Below are 18,194 nucleotides of genomic sequence, written 5' to 3'. Positions count from 1 at the left end.
GTGTTAGTTATGGGAGGATGTATAAATAGCCTCATTTGGGATGTAATCGGTAGCTTTGTAAACAATTGTTCATTGATGAACTTGGAGGAGTCGTCCTCAAATACTAAGAAGTTTTAGGTATCCTTGAAATACTTAGTTCAATAGTCAATTCGTTCTATCAATTTCTCTTCTTTTCCATTTTTGCCTTTATTAACAACTGATATAAGAACAGAACTGTCACACATGGGCTCTCATTAATCAACGCATCAAGCGTTTTCCATTATTAAAATAACCTTAATAATGCTAATTATCCCTTAATGACAAGAGTAAAGGCAATGCCATTGTCCTTACATCAGTTGCAAAGGTAAATGCACAAAGACACCAATGCATTGATCATTGCCACAAGACAAATTCTCTTTATTTCCATCCAGAGCATACACTCATTCTGTATTGCCTACACGTTTTGCACTCCAAAAGGTCATTTGGCCCATAGGCTCCCAACCCTAAAATACATGTTATGCAAACAACCACAGGAAGATACTGCACACACTACTACTAGACAAACTCCCAACAACAGCACATACAGGTATATAAGACAGGCCTAAATTATTCGTGAGCAACTAAAACGACTTGTTTTCCGACATTGCGACCACTGAAAAGCCCAACCAGGGCAGCTGGGGCACTCTCAAGGCCTTCAGCTATGTCTTCCACATACACTATCTTCCCTTCTCTGATGTAAGGCAGCACGGTGTCTAAGAACTTGGTATAGAGATGAACGTAATCACGAACTAAAAATCCTATCATGTGGATTCGCTTGTATATGAGACACATCAAATTTTTCACGCCTTCAGGCTGATCAAGATTGTACTGTGAGATCATTCCACAAACAGCAATGCGGCCATGGACCCTCATATTTAGAAGCACTGCATCAAGTGTTTTACCCCCAACATTCTCAAAGTAAATGTCGATGCCTTCTGGGAAGTACCTGATGATGAATAGAACCCAATAAGGTGTGTTTCAAATATCAAAATACTAATGCCTTAAAGATCAAAACTATATTCCTACAGGCTCTACTGGATGGGGCAACAATTTAGGATATTGAGAATTTTAATATCCAGCCCATCAAACGTTTTCTTGGGGAAAATACACTTTAATTCCTAAATTGTAACTTATTTTGCACTTACACTTCTAAACTTTAAAAAGTAACATTATGACCTCCCATACAACAACCGCTTGTCAAATTAAATACTTTTGCATTTTTTTTTTCTTCAAAATATCCTTAAATTTATTAAAAAAATAACCATTTGAAAAAAATAAAATTATGAAGAAAAATTAAAAAACACCAAAAAGGGGTGACCCTTTTTTACATTAGCCCCGTTAATTTATTTATTTATTCGAATGGTTACTTTTATATATTTTTTAATTTTATTTATTAATAACTTGAAGGGTATTTTGAGAAGAAAAATGCAAAAGTATCTAATTTGACATGCAATGGTAGTATATGGGGCTTTGATGTCACATTTTAAAGTTTGGAGACATAATTGTAAAATAGGTGATAGTTCGGGGTAAATACATTTTCCCTTTTTTTTTTTTTTTTTTTTTGTGAAAGGTAAACAACTCATGCTGTCATACAAAGTTCAATTTCTGCTCCACACTCCACCCCTTAATTATTGAGGACGAGATTCATATCTTTCCTTTCTTTATTAAATAGTCATATCCACCTACTAAAACCAAATATACATGCACCATAAAGAAACCTATGCCCAACGAGCAAATTAATCTGTGTCAAACAGGTTAAAATAAGTCATTTATATCCTTAAGAATCAAAAAAAAAAAAAAAAATTGATTCCATCATTATGAATGGGACTATTAAAAATTAAGGACAAGCAAAAATTAAGGACAAGCAGGTTAAAAAATAATTCATTTAAGAATAAAAAAAATTTGATTCCATCATTATGAATAGGACTATTAAAGATTAAAGTAATTGTATCATAAGTCCCTGAGTCAAACCTCAAAAATTTAAAACTCTCTAGATTGTTTTTTTTTTTCGACAATTTACTCCATAGGTCAATGAAAATACCAATAAAATCTCTGCCGTCAAATTTTTTTAACTTCCATTAATGCCACGTCAGGATAATAATTTTTTATTAATTTAATTTAAAAATAAAAACTAAAAATTGAAGGGGTGGCCTGAACATTTGGCTTGGTTTCTCAAAAGAGAAAAATCGCAGAGTTTAATCAGCTCAATTTATAATTTTATTCTTTGATTTGGAGAGTCCAAGGTACAGTATGAAATCCAGGGGTTTCAAGCTGTGGTCCTTGAATTGTTCTAGGAATCACAAGCTGGTTTTCCAAGGCCGGAGCTTCTGCAACTTCAGGCCTCCCAAGGTTCACGCTCTCAAAGCTAGCTGCAGCTGCACCGCTCTCACTGAGACCGTCAAATCCGCGGACACCTTCAAGCAGACTTTCCCTCTAAAGCAAACTGAAACGGTTGGATTTTTTTCTCGAAATTCTTATTTTGCTTTGCATGAGAGTGTGGTTTCTGTTTGGTTCCTGAGAAAATGTTGGAAATAAAAAGGACGTGTTTGGTTTCTGAGAATTACAATGGCTTGGATTGTCCTAAAAAGAGAATTAAACTCAAATTGACAATGAAGAATGGACCAGAACATTGGCTTGGATTCTCCTAAAAAGAGAATTACAAAAAGTTGGGGAAAACATTCCTGGGTTTGGTACAGGGTAGTGCCCTGCTCCACCGGCGCTGGTATTGTAATGGAACCTCAGCTTACTGCCAACTCCAGCGCCATCTTCGTCGTAATTCGAAGGCCTTGGTGTTGGTCCTCGTGAAGCTGAGTGGCCATAAACATCAGATGCACCAAAGTTCGAATTCCTCCCACCAGCCATCATTGAATAAAAATCTGTGTGATTAAAACTAGACCCTCTTGGAGTAGGATTTCTTGAAGATTGCAAGGAATATATCTCTGCATTGGTTAGATTGGAGGGTCTAGGAGTGGTTGATGACAAACCTTGAGACCTTCTCGAGAAGATATCTGATCTTGAAGCATTTGATTTTCTCAGTCACAAGGAGCTTCCCATCTTCTTTGATTTCAGCTTCGGTTTCCAATGGCTGCCTTCCATCGAGTGACATGATGTCAGAAGGTTTGGGGTGGCTTCCGGCCATCCCTTCAAAAAAAAATTTATTTATTTATTTATTATTTTTATATTTAATTTTTAAATTAAATTAATAAAAAAATTATTATGCGTGGCATTAACGGAAGTTAAAAAAATTTGACGATAAGAATTTTATTGGCTTTTTCATTGATCCAGGGAGTAAATATTCGAGAAAAAAAAAAAAAAAAAAAAAAAACCTAGGGAATTTTAGATTTTGGAGAATTGACTCAGGGATTTATGATACAATTACCCTAAAAATTAAGGACCAACTACCAATATAGCATTATAAGAGCAAAGTCATATGTGTCAAACAAGTTAAAAAAATAAGTCATTTAAGAATTAAAAATTTTGATTCCATCATTATGAATAGGACTAATAAAGATTATAAGGACCAACAAATTTTGATTCCAACATTATAAATAGGACTATTAAAGATTAAGGACCAACTAGCAATATAAGACCATGGACAAGAAAAGGGTGCTAGAGGGTAGACCTTAGGTGTTTGAAGGGAATCTGTTTCTTGTGGAAGATTTTGATGGTCGCACTTCGCCTTCAGAAATCAACTTTGACAAGGCCTCATTCTAGGTAAGGATGATGAACTTGCCCTTGGCTTGCATGGGAAGAGACGTAGGGCTCAAACTTGGAGGCTCCTTTGGGAAGGTAGAGGAAATTGACACAGATTTGGATGGGAACGGATAGGGGGAATTTTTACAGGTCAAGACTATGATTGATCTGTATAAACCTCTCCCACGGGATCATATGCTGAAATATGAGGGGACGTCAACTTTGATTGGTTTCAAATATGAACGACTGCCGAAGTTGTGCTTCCACTACTGCGTGATTTGCCATGGACCAGAGGGCTGTCTGAAGAGGAATGCTTTACGCAACCAAAAGGACACTACCCAATTTGGGCTGTGGCTAAGGGCCAACTCTCCAATGAGACGAGGAGACCGACTACATGAAAGGAATGAAGGGCACTCCGACAAATATGCAGAGACTGGACAAGAGGCTAGTCGAAACATGACAATCCATCTAGACGGCGAGGATATGGTCGGAAAAGGAGTGCTACAGGTTCCGGTGAAGAGGAGATCTTCGGAGTGCCAAATCAGGAAAGTCAGCATCCATATTCTAAGATATGTGAGAACGTTTCTTCCGGCGTGTATAAAGGGGTTCATGAAGGGACTTTCCAAGCTGAACACCAGACAGAAAAGGAAGGAGTTAGGTGAGATTTATGAAGGAGCATTTTGAATTTAAATCAGCCAACAAGAAGGCGACATGGAAAAAAACTATGGAAGGAAAAATTCAGCTAGGAGTTCAAAAAGATGTGCTGGCAGAATCCTCTTCAAAATATAATACTCATGCGACACCTATGGGAACATGGCAAGTGGAGAATAGTGGGGCAAGAGATAGCTCAGCCCAACAGGCCGGGGGGTTTGGAGGAATTTTTACAAGTTCAGGGGGCCCATATAAAGGTCTGGTTTTAACAGATGTAGAAAACACTTTGAAGGGATCGCAGACAGGGAATACGCCAATTAAGGTGAATGGTGCAGGGGGTCAAGGAGATAAGGCGCTATCCTGGAAAAGAAAGAATAGGGACGATGCTTATGACTCACTGACTACTCCTGACAGCAGTCGCAAAAAGAGTGGGGCTGGCTATGCAAAAATAAAAAGAGCTACTAAAAAGGCATGTTTCACTGAGCATTACAAATGAATTTGTTGACAGTTCGAGGATGGCGGAGGCTGGTGACAGCCCCACCGACCGCAATGATGATACTTAGTTGGAACTGCTGAGGGCTTGGGAACCCTCGAACAGTTCAAGATCTTCGCCGGATGATGAAAACAAAGAGACCTAATTTGGTTTTCCTTATGGAGACCAAATTACATAAAAATAAAATGGAGAATGGTCGGATTAAAATCAGTTTTGATAACATGTTTGTGGTGGAGTGTGTAGGAAAAAGTGGAGGATAAGCATTATTTTGGGAGGAAGGATGCGAGGTGGAGGTTCAAAACTATAGCAATAAACATATCAATGCTATTGTACATAACCCAAACCTGTCGCTAGATTGGAAGTTCACCAGATTCTATGGCCACTTGGATGCAACCAAACGACATGAAGCTTGGAATCTTCTAAAACTATCGGCTCGGCTAGCCCCTGCACCGTGGGTATGTCTTGGAGATTTCAATGAAGCATTGACAACATCAGAAAAATTGGGTGGTAATATGCGACAACAAAACCTCATGGAAGCATTCCAACAAACTCTAGAGGTGTGCGAGTTGACGGATTTGGGATTTTTTGGGCCTAAATTTACTTGGAGTAATTGTCAAGAAGGTAATGCACTTATAAAGGAGAAACTCGATCGAGGGGTTGCAAACCTTGCTTGGAGGAATTTTTTTCCCAATGCTGAAATTGAGGTGTGTGCAACTGTTTGCTCCGATCATGCTCCTTTGGTATTAAGTTTGATGGGGCCTATTGTAAAAGGTAGACAAAAGCCACGGTTTTACTATGAAGCCGGATGGGCTTTGGATGACGGCTGCCAGGAAGCTATCCGAGGGTCTTGGATGTATGAGAAACCGAATATTGCAGGTTGGGAACGGCTGAATTCAAAGCTGGGCGCTTGTGAAAAGGCGGTGGCCCAATGGCGGAGAAAAAATAAAGGCAGCTTACAAGAAAATATATCCAAACGCCAGAAGAGGCTTCTATGGCTCCAAAACAGGGAGGATAAATCGACTGAAGAGAAAATTAAAAAAATTCAGAATGAGTTACATGTGTTGATGGACAAGGAGGAGCTGTGGTGGAGACAAAGGGCGAAGGAAGAATGGCTCAAGTTTGGTGATCGTAATACAAAGAATTACCACACTTGTGCAAATTCAAAATGGAGACATAATCACATGGGGAGGATCATGGATGAAAGAGGGCTGATTTGGGAGAATGCAGAGAGTGTTGGCGAAGCCTTTGTGGGCCACTTCACCAATTTATTTACCAAGGGACCAGTCGGAGATTATAACCCATGTATTCAACCTATTGAAGGCCGTGTAACCACAGCAATGAATCTGGAGCTACTGAGGGTGTTCACGGCTGACGAGATCCGAGTAGCTTTGTTCCAAATGGCGCCTCTTAAAACTCCAGGGCCGGATGGACCGAATGCATGTTTCTTCCAAAAAAATTGGTCCACTATGGGGGAGGAGGTATGTTGTGTCCTACTTAATGTTCTTAATTATGGTGTGATGCTCCAATATATGAATTTAACTCATGTAACTCTTATCCCCAAAATAAAACACCCCACAAGTGTTATGGAATTTCGACCGATTAGTTTATATAATGTTTTGTATAAACTCATTTCCAAGGTGTTAGCTAACCGGTTGAAAAAAATTTTGCCCCTCATAATTGCTCCTACGCCGAGTGCTTTTATTCCTGGCCGTCTCATTACGGATAATATACTTGCGGCTTATGAAACCTTACATACGATGCATACGGGGATGTGGGGAAAAAAAAGGTTTCATGGCCGTCAAGCTTGACATGAGTAAGGCCTATGATAGGGTGGAATGGGGCTTCTTAGAAGCTGTAATGAGGCATATGGGATTTGATGAGCAGTAGATTTCCTTGATTATGATGTGTATTAAATTGGTGCAGTACTTGATTTTGGTGAATGGGAATCCTTGCGGATTAATTACCCCTTCTAGGAGCATCTGGCAAGGAGACCCTATATCCCCTTATCTTTTCCTTTTATGTGCAGAGGCGTTAAGTGCAATGGTCACCCAAGCTTATAGGGAAGGGTTGTTGACAGGGATCCCTACTTCGAAAAGAGGTCCTGAAATAAGCCACCTTTTTTTTTCGCAAATGACAGGCTGCTTTTTTGCAGGTCCAATATGGCTCAATGGACTCATTTGACCTATATCTTGCACCATTACGAATTGGCGTCGGGGCAAAAAACGAAAGAGCGTGAAAGCGTTTACAGGATTGAAAGCTCAAGTTTCTGTCACAGGTTGGGAAAGAAATTATGTTGAAGGCTGTGATTTAGGCGATTCCTACTTACTGCATGAGTGTATTCAGGCTTCCAAAGGCTTTGTGCACGGAAATAAACTCTTTGGTGATGAGTTTTTTTTTTGGAGTCACCAAGAGAAGGAGAAACGGATTCACTGGATGAGTTGGAGTAAAATGGGGGTTTCAAAGACTCATGGCAGAAAGGGTTTTTGGGATTTAGTTTGTTTCAACAATGCTCTCTTGGCAAAACAGATTTGGCGCCTATGGAAGACCCCGGGTAGCCTAGTTGCAAGGATAATGAAAGCAAAGTACTACCCGGATTGTTCGGTTCTTGATGCTTCTCTAGGAAAAAGACCTTTTGCATGGAGCAGCATTCAAGGGTCCAATGATTTAATTAAAGAAGGTTTGATTTGGAGAGTGGGAAATGGAAAGAAAATCCGTATCTGGAAGGATAGGTGGCTACCTTCACCTACTACCTATATGGTACGTTCACCTCCATCTATACTAGACCACAATGAGACAATTATTCAGCTTATCGATGAGGATACTAAGTGGTGGAAGTATGCGATGTTGGAACAGATGTTCACTAGGGATGAGATATTCTCTATACAATCTGTGCCCATAAGTAGTACGGACCAAGAGGATGCTCTTATTTGGAGGGGAACGACAAACGGATTTTTTTCGTTGAGAAGGGCTTATCATATGCAAAAAGACCGTGAAGCGGCCATTCAAGCGGAGTGCTCCTCTCAATCTAAGGAGAGTAGCATTTGGAGTTCTATTTGGCACCTAAAGCTACCAAACACGGAAAAAATGTTTTTTTGGGGAGCTTGTCATGAGATTCTCCCCACCAAGGTGAACTTATGTTCTCGGAAAGTGACCACAAACTCTAGTTGCCCAATCTGCGAAATAGATGATGAAACAGTCTACCACATTCTATGGCAATGCCCTTCGGCAAGGGATGTGTGGGGCGCAGGGTGTGTAAAATTCCAGAAGAGTAGTTTCACTGGACCATCTTCCTCCAAGTGGCTGAAGGAATGTTGGGTAAATGTGATAATGTGGAATTCTCTCAGTTTGTGAGTATAGCCCGGCGTATCTGGCTTAGGCACAATGAGGTAGTCTATGGTGGATCTTTCTTGCATCCTAGCACTATTGTTCATCAGGCAACCCAGGCGACAGATAATTTCCAAAACTTGTGGGATGGGTCTTCGTTGCATGAATTCCCCAGTGACCTTTGGCACCTATCTCGTGGAGGGCTCCTCCTCGTGGATGGTATAAGGCAAATTGGGATGCAGGTGTCAATCGGAAGAAGGGACGTGTGGGGCTAGGAGCAGTAATTCGTGATCATCAAGGAGTTATGTGTGCGTCAAAAATGCCTGACTTTCTATGGACTTGTGGACCCAACAGCAGTGGAAGCAATGGCTGCTGCCATGACTGTTCAGCTTTGCAGTGAAAAGGGATTCTTGCAGGTTCAAATGGAAGGTGATTCCAAGATGGTCGTGGATGCTGTGAATTCCAGGGCGTCTTAAGAGACTCGTACGGGACATCTAATGGAAGATATACGGGTTGCTCTAAGATCTCTATCAGCTTGGGAGCTGGGACACTTACATAGAGAAGGAAACAAGGTTGCTCATGTTTTGGCAAACCTGGTTGTGCATGAAGATATGAATAAGGTGTGGGTTTATGAACCACCGGATTATATAAGTGAGATTTTGAAAGCAGAGCTTTCGGCACTGCATATTTCGATAAGAATACAATGCACTAGCAATTTCTTTTAAAAAAAGCAAAGTCATGTTTGTCAAACAGGTTAAAAAATAAGTCATTTAAGATTCAAAAATTTTGATTCCACCATTATGAATAGAAATAATAAAGATTAAGGGCCAACAAATTTTGATTCCATCATTATAAATAGGACCATTAAAGATTGAGGACCAACTACCAATCTAACATTATAATATCAATTGAAGGAATCAATTAAATGACGTACCTGAAAATCTACAATCTTTTTTTGCTTCCCTTGCTTATGGACAAAGTTTTCCTCCAAACTGGATTGGAGAAATTTCCTTCAACCTAATCTATAAAAAGGACATGTATCCATTTTTTTAATAACATGTGAGATGCACGATTTTTTAATAAAATGTGAGATGCACATGTTTTTTTAATAATAGAGACAAAGTTGGAATAAATTTTATTAAAAACTCATGTGCATCTCACATATTATTAAAAAAATGGACACATGTCACTTTTATAGATGGACAAAGTTTTCCTCCAAACTGGGTTGGAGGAATTTCCTTCAACCTAGTCTATAAAAGTGACATATGTCATTTTTTTAATAACATGTGAGATGCACATTTTTTTTAATAAAATTTATTCTAACTTTGTCCCTACTATTAAAAAAACATGTGCATCTCACATGTTCAAGGGACACATGTTACTTTTATAGACTAGGTTGGAGGAAATTCCCCCAACCCAGTTTGGAGGAAAACTTTGTACTAGATAGATTAGGTTGAAAAAAATTCCTCCAACCCAGTTTGGAGGAAAACTTTGTCCCTTGCATAGTACCTCTATATCTAAGCCTTACTCCATACTCCCAGTATAAACCAACCTATAAGCTACTGGCAGGCCTAAGACTTTCAATAAGCCATTTATTTTTGCAGTCATTTATGATAATAAATGTGGAGTCAAGTAATTGCCCCATCCAGTTTGTTCAAATGTTGCATCAAGCTCAGGCCAAACTTAATCTACAAAGGAATCTGTAAATGCATCAAGCTTTAGATCAAAATTTTAAGCTCCTTTTATGCAAATGACATACTGACCTTTTCAAGGCTGCATCCAAGTCATGCTCTTCCTTATAGTTGAAAGCATTGTCAAAACCAAACTTATTCTTCAATAGATCAACCTAATTTATAACAGAAGAAGAATGAGTTTTTTTCATGTGATTGGTCCATTCATCATGCCAGGTCCACTCCACAATCACAGAAGAAGACAAAGAGAAACGGGGCAGGGGGAAGGAAAAAGATTACATCCTATCTGAACTTTTCTGGAATTGTTTTAAAGAAAATTGATCAATGCCGATTCAACAGGTCCTTATGATTCATCTTTCCTGCTTTACAGAGAGAATCTGGGATACATGGCTGCCATAATTTGGGTCCACGAAAGCAAAACCATACAGCAGGTGACAAATATGGGAATTAGGGTCTGCTATAGTTCCATGAAATCTACGTTAAAAACGATTGTGGAACAAATCATGATAGAAGCCACAGAGAAATAGATATGTAAATTGAAATATACCTTTTCTTTACTCCCAGCACTTCCTACAACATAACAACCCAACATTTTGGCGAATTGTCCTACAAGCTGACCAACTGCACCAGATGCCGCAGAAATGAAGACATATTCTCCTTTCTTAGGAGAACAAACTTCATAGAAACCAGCATAAGCAGTCAAACCAGGCATACCTATTTGAAAAGAAAAAAGTATATATATATTGGCACAGATTAACAGAGGGAATTCAACATGATGCTCACACGAGCACAAAATCTTAAACCAATGAAACTACTCCTGGAGACATGCAGCTCAAAAGGGAATGTAGCATAATCATCTTCTTCTAAATCTCAAATCAATCAAAACTTCATAGAATGAGCAAACAACGTACCAAGAAGTCCAGTATAGTAGGAAAGGGGTACATCAGTGTGCTGGATCTTATGCAGGCTTTCGGTTGCCGTGATTAGGCTGTACTCTTTCCATTCAGAAGGCCCCCAAACTAAGTCACCTGCCTTAAAGTCTGGGTGCCCAGAATCCAAAACTTTAGCCACTGCATTCCCAGGTAATGGCTGCGAGTTTCCAGCAGGAGAAGATCACAATTGCAAGCTCAAAATGCACATAAAATCAATTTTAAAAGAGCAAGCACGCGGCATATAAAATGTTCTCCCAGTAACCTTTCCAATCTTACAAAATATTAGTTCAATTTTCAGTTTAGCCCTGTTCAAGCATTTGTTTTCATTCCAGGCTGAAGAAATATATAATATATGAAGGGAGAGATGAGGAATATTCAGCGGTTTATTGAGGAGGCTTTTGGTGATGAATCTCTTTCTTCTAAGGTGGATAAGGGGAAAACTAAAGTAGAGAGAAGTGAGGAATTTGATTAGGAAGTTTTAAAATTTCCCTTATTTGCTTATTAGAAACTAGAGTTAGGATTGCCAAGGTTGGGAAAATTAAAGATGTTGTACTGCCGGGTTGGGATATTATTACAAATTATGAATATAACCAGCTAGGTTGTATTTGGGTTTGCTGGAATAAGGATGATTTGGAGGTTAAAGTGTTGAGTAAAAGTGAGCAAGAGGCAAGTTGTCGGATTAAAGCTGTGAAGGAGGACTTGCAATGGGTTCAGTCATTTGTTTATGGAGTTAATAAGGCGGTGGAGAGAAGAGCTATGGGGGAAACTTCAACATGTTAAGTTGCTGGCTGTAAATAGTCCTTGGCTTTTGGGTGGTGATTTTAATGTAGTATTAAATGAAAAGGAAAAATGAGGGAAAGATAGATTGTCTACGTATGAGCATGAGTTCAAGTCTTGTTTGAATGAGATTGAAGTGAAAGATCTTAGTTTTTGTAGGAGTCTTTTCACATGGACAAACCAGCAAGCTGGTTAGGCTTTTGTTGCCAAAAAGCTTGATAGAATTGTGGCCAATGATAAGTGGATGGGGTTGTATGGGTAGACTATGGTTGAATTTGTTGAGGGGGGTGTTTCTGATCATTGCTATGCTAGCGTGTCTATAGGTAAGATAAAGAGCTTTCGCCCTAAGGCTTTTAAATTTTTTAGCTTCTGGGCGGATCATCATTGCTTTTAGGAGTGGGTTAGGGAGGGATGGAGTTTGGGGGAGGATGGTTATCCTATTTACAGGTTGTACACTAGGCTGAAGGCAGTTAAGAGGATTTTGAAGAGGCAGAATCTGGATACATTTGGCAATCTTAAGCTCAAAGTTTTCCAAGCACGTATGAGACTTCAAAAAACTCAGCAAGAGGTAATATCTTCTGGTGGGGATGCTGATTGTCTCCTTAAAGAAAAGGATAATCTTCATGAATGTGGCTATCAGTAGAGCTGAGGATACTGGAAGCTCCTCAATCTTTTATTTTTTTTATTTTTTATGGGTAATCAGGCAACTTTACTTAAAAGTGTGAGGCGTGCCTAAGTATACCGGAAGTATATACAAGGACACCAAAAAAACAAAAGCAAAATAGACAAAGAGAGCCCAAAAACCCAACAAAAACTCACAAAACAAACCCAAATCCCCGCCACAAAAGACCTACACCCTCTTGCCTTTGCCACGACTAAAACCCTCATAATTGATAGAACTCTCCAAGTTCTTCAATTCACTCATTCCTTTCGACTTAAAGTTCCTCAATCCTGTACTTGGAGTTGGAGGAAGCTATTGAAGTTGTGGCTTGAAGCTCAGAAGTTTCTGAAATTTGAAGTTGGGAATGGTCAGACTATCCATTTGTGGGCTGGTTGGTGGCATCTGGAGGGTACTATGTATGATAGATTTCGTTATCAAGTGATTTATGATGCAAATAGCAATATTAATGCTAAGTTGTCTAGTGTTCTTCGGGATGGTAATTGGTTTTGGGGCTCAGCAAGATCTGAAGACCTTGTGGTGATGCAAAGTCAGCTCCTCTCTATGGTAGATTTGGGTGAGAGTGATACCCCAGTTTGGGTTGTTTCTAAAACAGGTAAATTTCTAGTTACGATACTTGGGATGCCTTGAGAGAAAAAAGAGAGGACTGTAGAGGGGTTGCAACTTATTTGGTTCCCTCTAACAATTCCAAAACATGCTTTTATCCTTTGGCTAGCTATGAAGAAAGCTTTAACAACGGGTGTTAGATTGTTGAAGTGGGGCTTTCAAGGAGATGTTAAGTGTGTTTTTTGTAGGCGCATTGTTGAAGTTAGAGATCATTTGTTTTTTGGTTGTAGTTATACTGGAAGAATATGGACGGACATTATGTCTTTGTCTACTGTTGAGGACCCCCCCCCTCCCCCCCCCCCCCCCCCCCCCCCCAATTTTGCTGGGAGGATGTTGTTGAAGAAGGGTTGTTGCAGTGGGAAAAAAGAGCATTTAAAGCTTACACTTGTAGACTTGAACTTGGCTCTATGGTCTATCATATATGGCGAAATTGAAATGATCCAAAGTATGACATTCGTCCACTGTCTGAAGATCAGCTCATGCAGAAAATTAAATGGGAGGTCAGAGTTTGTCTAATGGGCAAACGTAAATTTAGGAAGACTAAAGGTAATGTTGGCATTTGCTTTAGATAGGGTATTGACCCTAATAGACTGGTATAGTTTGATTTGTTTTGATGTAAAGAGTTTCTTTGAGTTTAGATTTTGAAGCTTGTTTCAAAATCTGGTTTCTGCTTGTTTAATGCAGAAGTGTAAAGGGGTAAAGTGTGTTGGAAGTATCACATTGCTTGGGTATTAAGGAGATGGAAACCTCAACTCAGGAGCTAGCTTTTGAGTTGAGTTAGGCCCAAGACCCATTTCTAACATGGTATCAGAGCCTAACCCAATTAATTGGATGTGGCCCACCGTCACCCATTGTCGCACGTGTTGGCTTGGATGTCCTCCCGCCACACGTGAGGGGGCGTGTTGGAAGTACCACATTGCCTGGGTATTAAGGAGATGGAAACCTCAACTCAGGAGCTAGCTTTTGAGTTGAGTTAGGCCCAAGACCCATTTCTAACAAAGTGGTTGATTTATAAAACTTGACCTAATTCATCCAAAAAAAAAAAAAAAGAAAAGAAAAAAGTGAGAGAGAACTCAAGCAGAGAGACAAATAGAGAAGAGCAGAATTAGCGCTACTTTATATGAAACTGTATTACATTGTAATATATTAATAGAGAAGAATTAGGTTGTGATATACAAGATAAGGTGACCAAGTAAGATAGGGAATCAATGATAATATTTTAAAATATTCTAACAGTCATTCACTCCTCCCCAAGAAGCAAAAGAACAAATAAAAAGAATGTTGATTGAGATTACATAAGTTATTCCAAAAACCCCTCAACTACCCACCAAGGAATTTTTTTTTTTTTTTTTTTTGTGAAAACCCATTTTCAATTCAATCTTCTAATTTCAATTTCCATGTCCAAAAATTTAAACTTTGTGAAAAAACGCTTAATAGGGAAATATCATAGTTTATGCGGAATTAATAAATATTTAAATATACGCAAACAATCACCAAAATATGAACAATAACACACAAGGATTTTGGTGATGAAGAGGAAACCTATTAGAAAACGATCTAAAAGTAAAACTTCTCCGAGGCAACCAAACCCTGGAAATCACTATCAAAATATGATCTAGAGATTACAGACACTAAGAACACTTACAAACAGATGCAAGACCTTGACTCTGTAAGACCGACAAGCCTCCAACTCGCCTCCTCGCTCACAATCTTCTTCAACGTGATTCTCCTTTACTGGACCCTTCCGATAGACTTCTCAATGACGCTCAATCAAAACTAACACAAATCCTCTACGAGGTATATTAAGGCTCACAACAATTGATCACTCAAGCACAGCCTCTCACGAACTCCAGGGTTCTAAAATTTGTACCTCTCTTCTATAAAATTGTATTTATATCACATACAAAACCCTAGACCTGGGGCCACTTAAAAACACGTTTTGGGCATAAAACGTACGGGGTGTCCAGACAGGGTAAGTGCATGACCGAACAGCAACCTTCGAAGAAGCATTTCGGCACTTACGGGAAATGCTGTCCGGACAGGGTAAGGTTCTGTTCAAACAGGGCTTGCAATTGGGTGAAAACTGCATTCTGTAAATGCTATCCGGACAGGGAGAGGGCCTGTCTGGACAGGGCCTGCAATGGGTATTTATCTCGGATTTCCTTGTCTTGTGAATGATCACCGAATTCGCCAAACAAGAACTAATACTTTGTTCTGTCATAAATCATCAAAAACAATTTGAGTGTCAATTCCCAAAAGTCCCTACCCTCAACCAAGAAAAAAACAGAGGATAAAGGAAAGCGATGGAAAGAACAAAAAATATCAAAGTGTCATCTTGCTATGTTATAATCACTATGGATCTCCAAATTTGAAAAAACCCCACTTGAAACAAGTGATCAACAAGTTACGAGTATCAATTTAAGAACCCCATTTCCCCCATACAATTTTCTCGGGAACCAAACAGCAATACTGACAAGCCAGGGGTGTAAGAAGTGAATCCGCTAACATTGACTCGTGACATCCGAATTCGCATGACGGGGTCGCAGGACAGGTAGAGCTTTTTCACCAGAACAGCATTGGAACCTTCGGGGACCTTCAATTTCATGGTACTAGTGGTGACGTACATGTCCGATTCCTTTGGAAAACCATTGACATAGTCCCTGAATATCACCTGCTTGTTGCTCACTACTTCCTCTCCATTAACGCTCGCCATAGCTAAGCTAACACTCCTTCACTGTTTCTGCCTGTGTTTCGAATCTTTCAATGGGAAGGTGTGGGACAAGAGGAGGGATTGTGTAGCACACGGATCCCAGTGCTTTTGTTCCTGCTTACGTGAACTTTGCGTCACATTATATGTCACTGATGATGTAATAGTTGGGCTGTGAGGGGGAAGTCAGCACTCAGCACTCAGCACTCAGCAGTGACGATCCACTTGGAAATTCTTGTTACTGTTTGTGAAATTCTTGGTTTTTGAACGAATGCCTAACATGGTGTGTCTATGAGGTGAATGTCTCCACTCATGAAATTCTCCTTTACAAGAGAATCACTGTTAATTCCTATTAGCTTTAAGTTTTTACTATCAATGGTATAAAAGTCAGAAGTTATAAGTTCCGATCCGAATTCCATCAATTCATCACATTTAAATCAAATATTCTATGTATTGAGCATCCCCTATTAAAAGGAATTTGAGCCAGTAAATGATTAAATTTCATAAGGCAAAAATCTATATCTCTCAGGTTGTGTGATCTTAATTAACTAATGCTTACAACTTACAAAGAATTTGACTATACTGTTCATTTTCATTTAATAGCATATAAAGGAAGGTTTTTACAAGCCACTCAATATTTACCCACCATTATCAAAAATAAAAGCAAGACAGCTCAGGTAAGAGACAGAGACAGAGACAGAGAGTAGTGCTTACAGAGGCAGGTGTGAAGGAAGAAAAAGCGTTTGGACCCTCAATTCTTTTCATCCGGATACGCATGTAGGGATCACATGACAAGTAAAGGTTCTTCACCAGTATCCCATTGGACCCCTCCGGAAGCTTCAGCTTCACCGTTGTAGTGCTCACCTCCATGTCCGTCTCTTTCGGAAAACCAGACACGTAGTCCCTGAATATCACCTGCTTGTTCTTCACAACTTCCTCACCTGATCCGCCACCAACTCCACTCGCCATTGTTACTCTCTCTCACACCTTTCTTGCGGGTTCTGTCTGTGTGCTGTGGGTATGTCAGTTCTGCATTTATATGCTGTCCTGTGTGTGGGCTGAGTATATGACACGTGTACCACGATATATAAAATACAACGGTCTGTTTGCAAAGGCGTTTGGCCCCTTTGCCTAGGCTCTCACTCACGCCTATTAATTATTTGACAGTCACACAACACCCTATTATATGGCGTGAATGTAACGTTTTACCTACGTTACCGAAAAAAAATAATAAATAAAAAATTATGGTTCAAACTTTACTATTCATAAAATAGTTACGATTGAATAGTATTACTATTCACAAGTCGCCTTTCGTATGTGAATAGTAATAAGAGAGATTACACCTTATGAAGCGAAGGTCACTAGATCGAATCCCAACTCCCCCTCTTATATGAACATGTCAAAAAAAAAAAAAAAGTAATAGGTGAACAATATTTGTTTTATTTTATTAAAAAAATAATTTGATTTTTTTGTTATATATATATATATATATATATATATATATTAATTTTTTTAAAGAATAGCAATATTTGAACAATGCAAAGTGTAACCTTTCAAAAAGGTGACACGCACCGTTTACATGTCGCCTTCTAAAAGGCAATGTGCGAATAGTGTCAACGTCACCTTCTAAAAGGTGAGGTGTACTATTTACACATAGCCTTCCAAAATGTGACATTTGGGCTTAAATGTCACATTGTAGTGACATTTTTACTATTCAAACGTCTTCAATTTTAAATCCAATCACTATGTGTAAAGGCATTTTGAAAATGTCGCTATATAAACGTCACTACATCAATACTAACGTTTTTTGGGCTAAAAACGTCACATTCCACATATCATTATTTTGGCATTTTTTTGTAGTGCTAAACGTTACATTCCAGATTCAATGTTCTCAATCCCCAAGTTGGTGGTAGCGGGGCCAATTGAGATGCAGTCATCCCTGGTTCAATGAAGTTTAGGATCGTGACACCTGAAGATAACTGCAGGTGAATGTCATTGATGTTTAGGCTGTTGACATTGTCAGCACTTAGGAGTGACGATCTACTTGAAAATTCTTGTTACTATTTGTGAAATTCTTGGTTTTTGGCCTCGAAAACAAAATTTTCATTATCAAAAGAATGAATGCCCGACAATCTGACTTGGTGTTTCTATGAGTTGAATGCCTCAACACATAAAATTCTCTTTTTTAATAGGATCATAAGTAAATTTAAGACAAAAATCATATATTGCTCATTGGTTTTGTTCGAATTTGATTTAATTCTTAGATTTTCAATTTCAACATTCGAACTTCTTATTTTGCCCAAATTTTAAATAAGTCACTATATCACATTACCGTCCCTAAGAGGAAACTCAATCGGCTGGGACCATACTTAATGAAGTAGAGGTCACTAGTTCGAATCTCCCTCCCCCCTCTTGTGCGGACATGTCAAAAAAAAAAGTAAACATTTTTTTTATATATCACATTTGATATGCCATGCAGAGGATCAACCCCGCATCAACATATTTGCCACATAAGTAAAGTGCCATATGATCAAAGTGATAAAAATACAAAATCACCCCGCTTAAAACAACAAAAGACCTACCCCTACCCATGCCCTCTATAAAATTGTTATCCATTTAAGTA

The 18,194-nt window shown here is 39.0% G+C and overlaps 1 protein-coding gene across 2 annotated transcripts; it reads right to left on the bottom strand.

Moving 5' to 3' along the window:
- Nucleotides 1-228: 228 nt before the first annotated feature.
- LOC132177177 (2-alkenal reductase (NADP(+)-dependent)) lies at nt 229-16,619 on the bottom strand. 2 transcript variants are annotated; one of them, XM_088515222.1, is made up of 6 exons: nt 15,335-16,222; nt 11,065-11,073; nt 10,782-10,959; nt 10,418-10,584; nt 9,943-10,025; nt 229-964 (listed from the first exon to the last, which is right to left on the bottom strand). In XM_088515222.1, the coding sequence occupies exons 1-6, from the start codon at nt 15,575-15,577 to the stop codon at nt 586-588; spliced, it is 1,059 nt and encodes a 352-aa protein (XP_088371348.1). In that variant the 5' UTR covers nt 15,578-16,222; the 3' UTR covers nt 229-585. The 2 variants fall into 2 exon arrangements, with proteins under 2 accessions (XP_088371348.1, XP_059445404.2); XM_059589421.2 differs by lacking the exons at nt 11,065-11,073; nt 15,335-16,222 and adding an exon at nt 16,286-16,619.
- Nucleotides 16,620-18,194: the final 1,575 nt, after the last annotated feature.

Source organism: Corylus avellana, chromosome 4 (assembly GCF_965113065.1).
Source record: "Corylus avellana chromosome 4, dhCorAvel1.hap1.2, whole genome shotgun sequence".
Lineage (NCBI taxonomy): Eukaryota > Viridiplantae > Streptophyta > Magnoliopsida > Fagales > Betulaceae > Corylus > Corylus avellana.
Note: the sequence above shows the minus strand (reverse complement) of the source record. Positions and strands in the feature narration are given on the sequence as shown.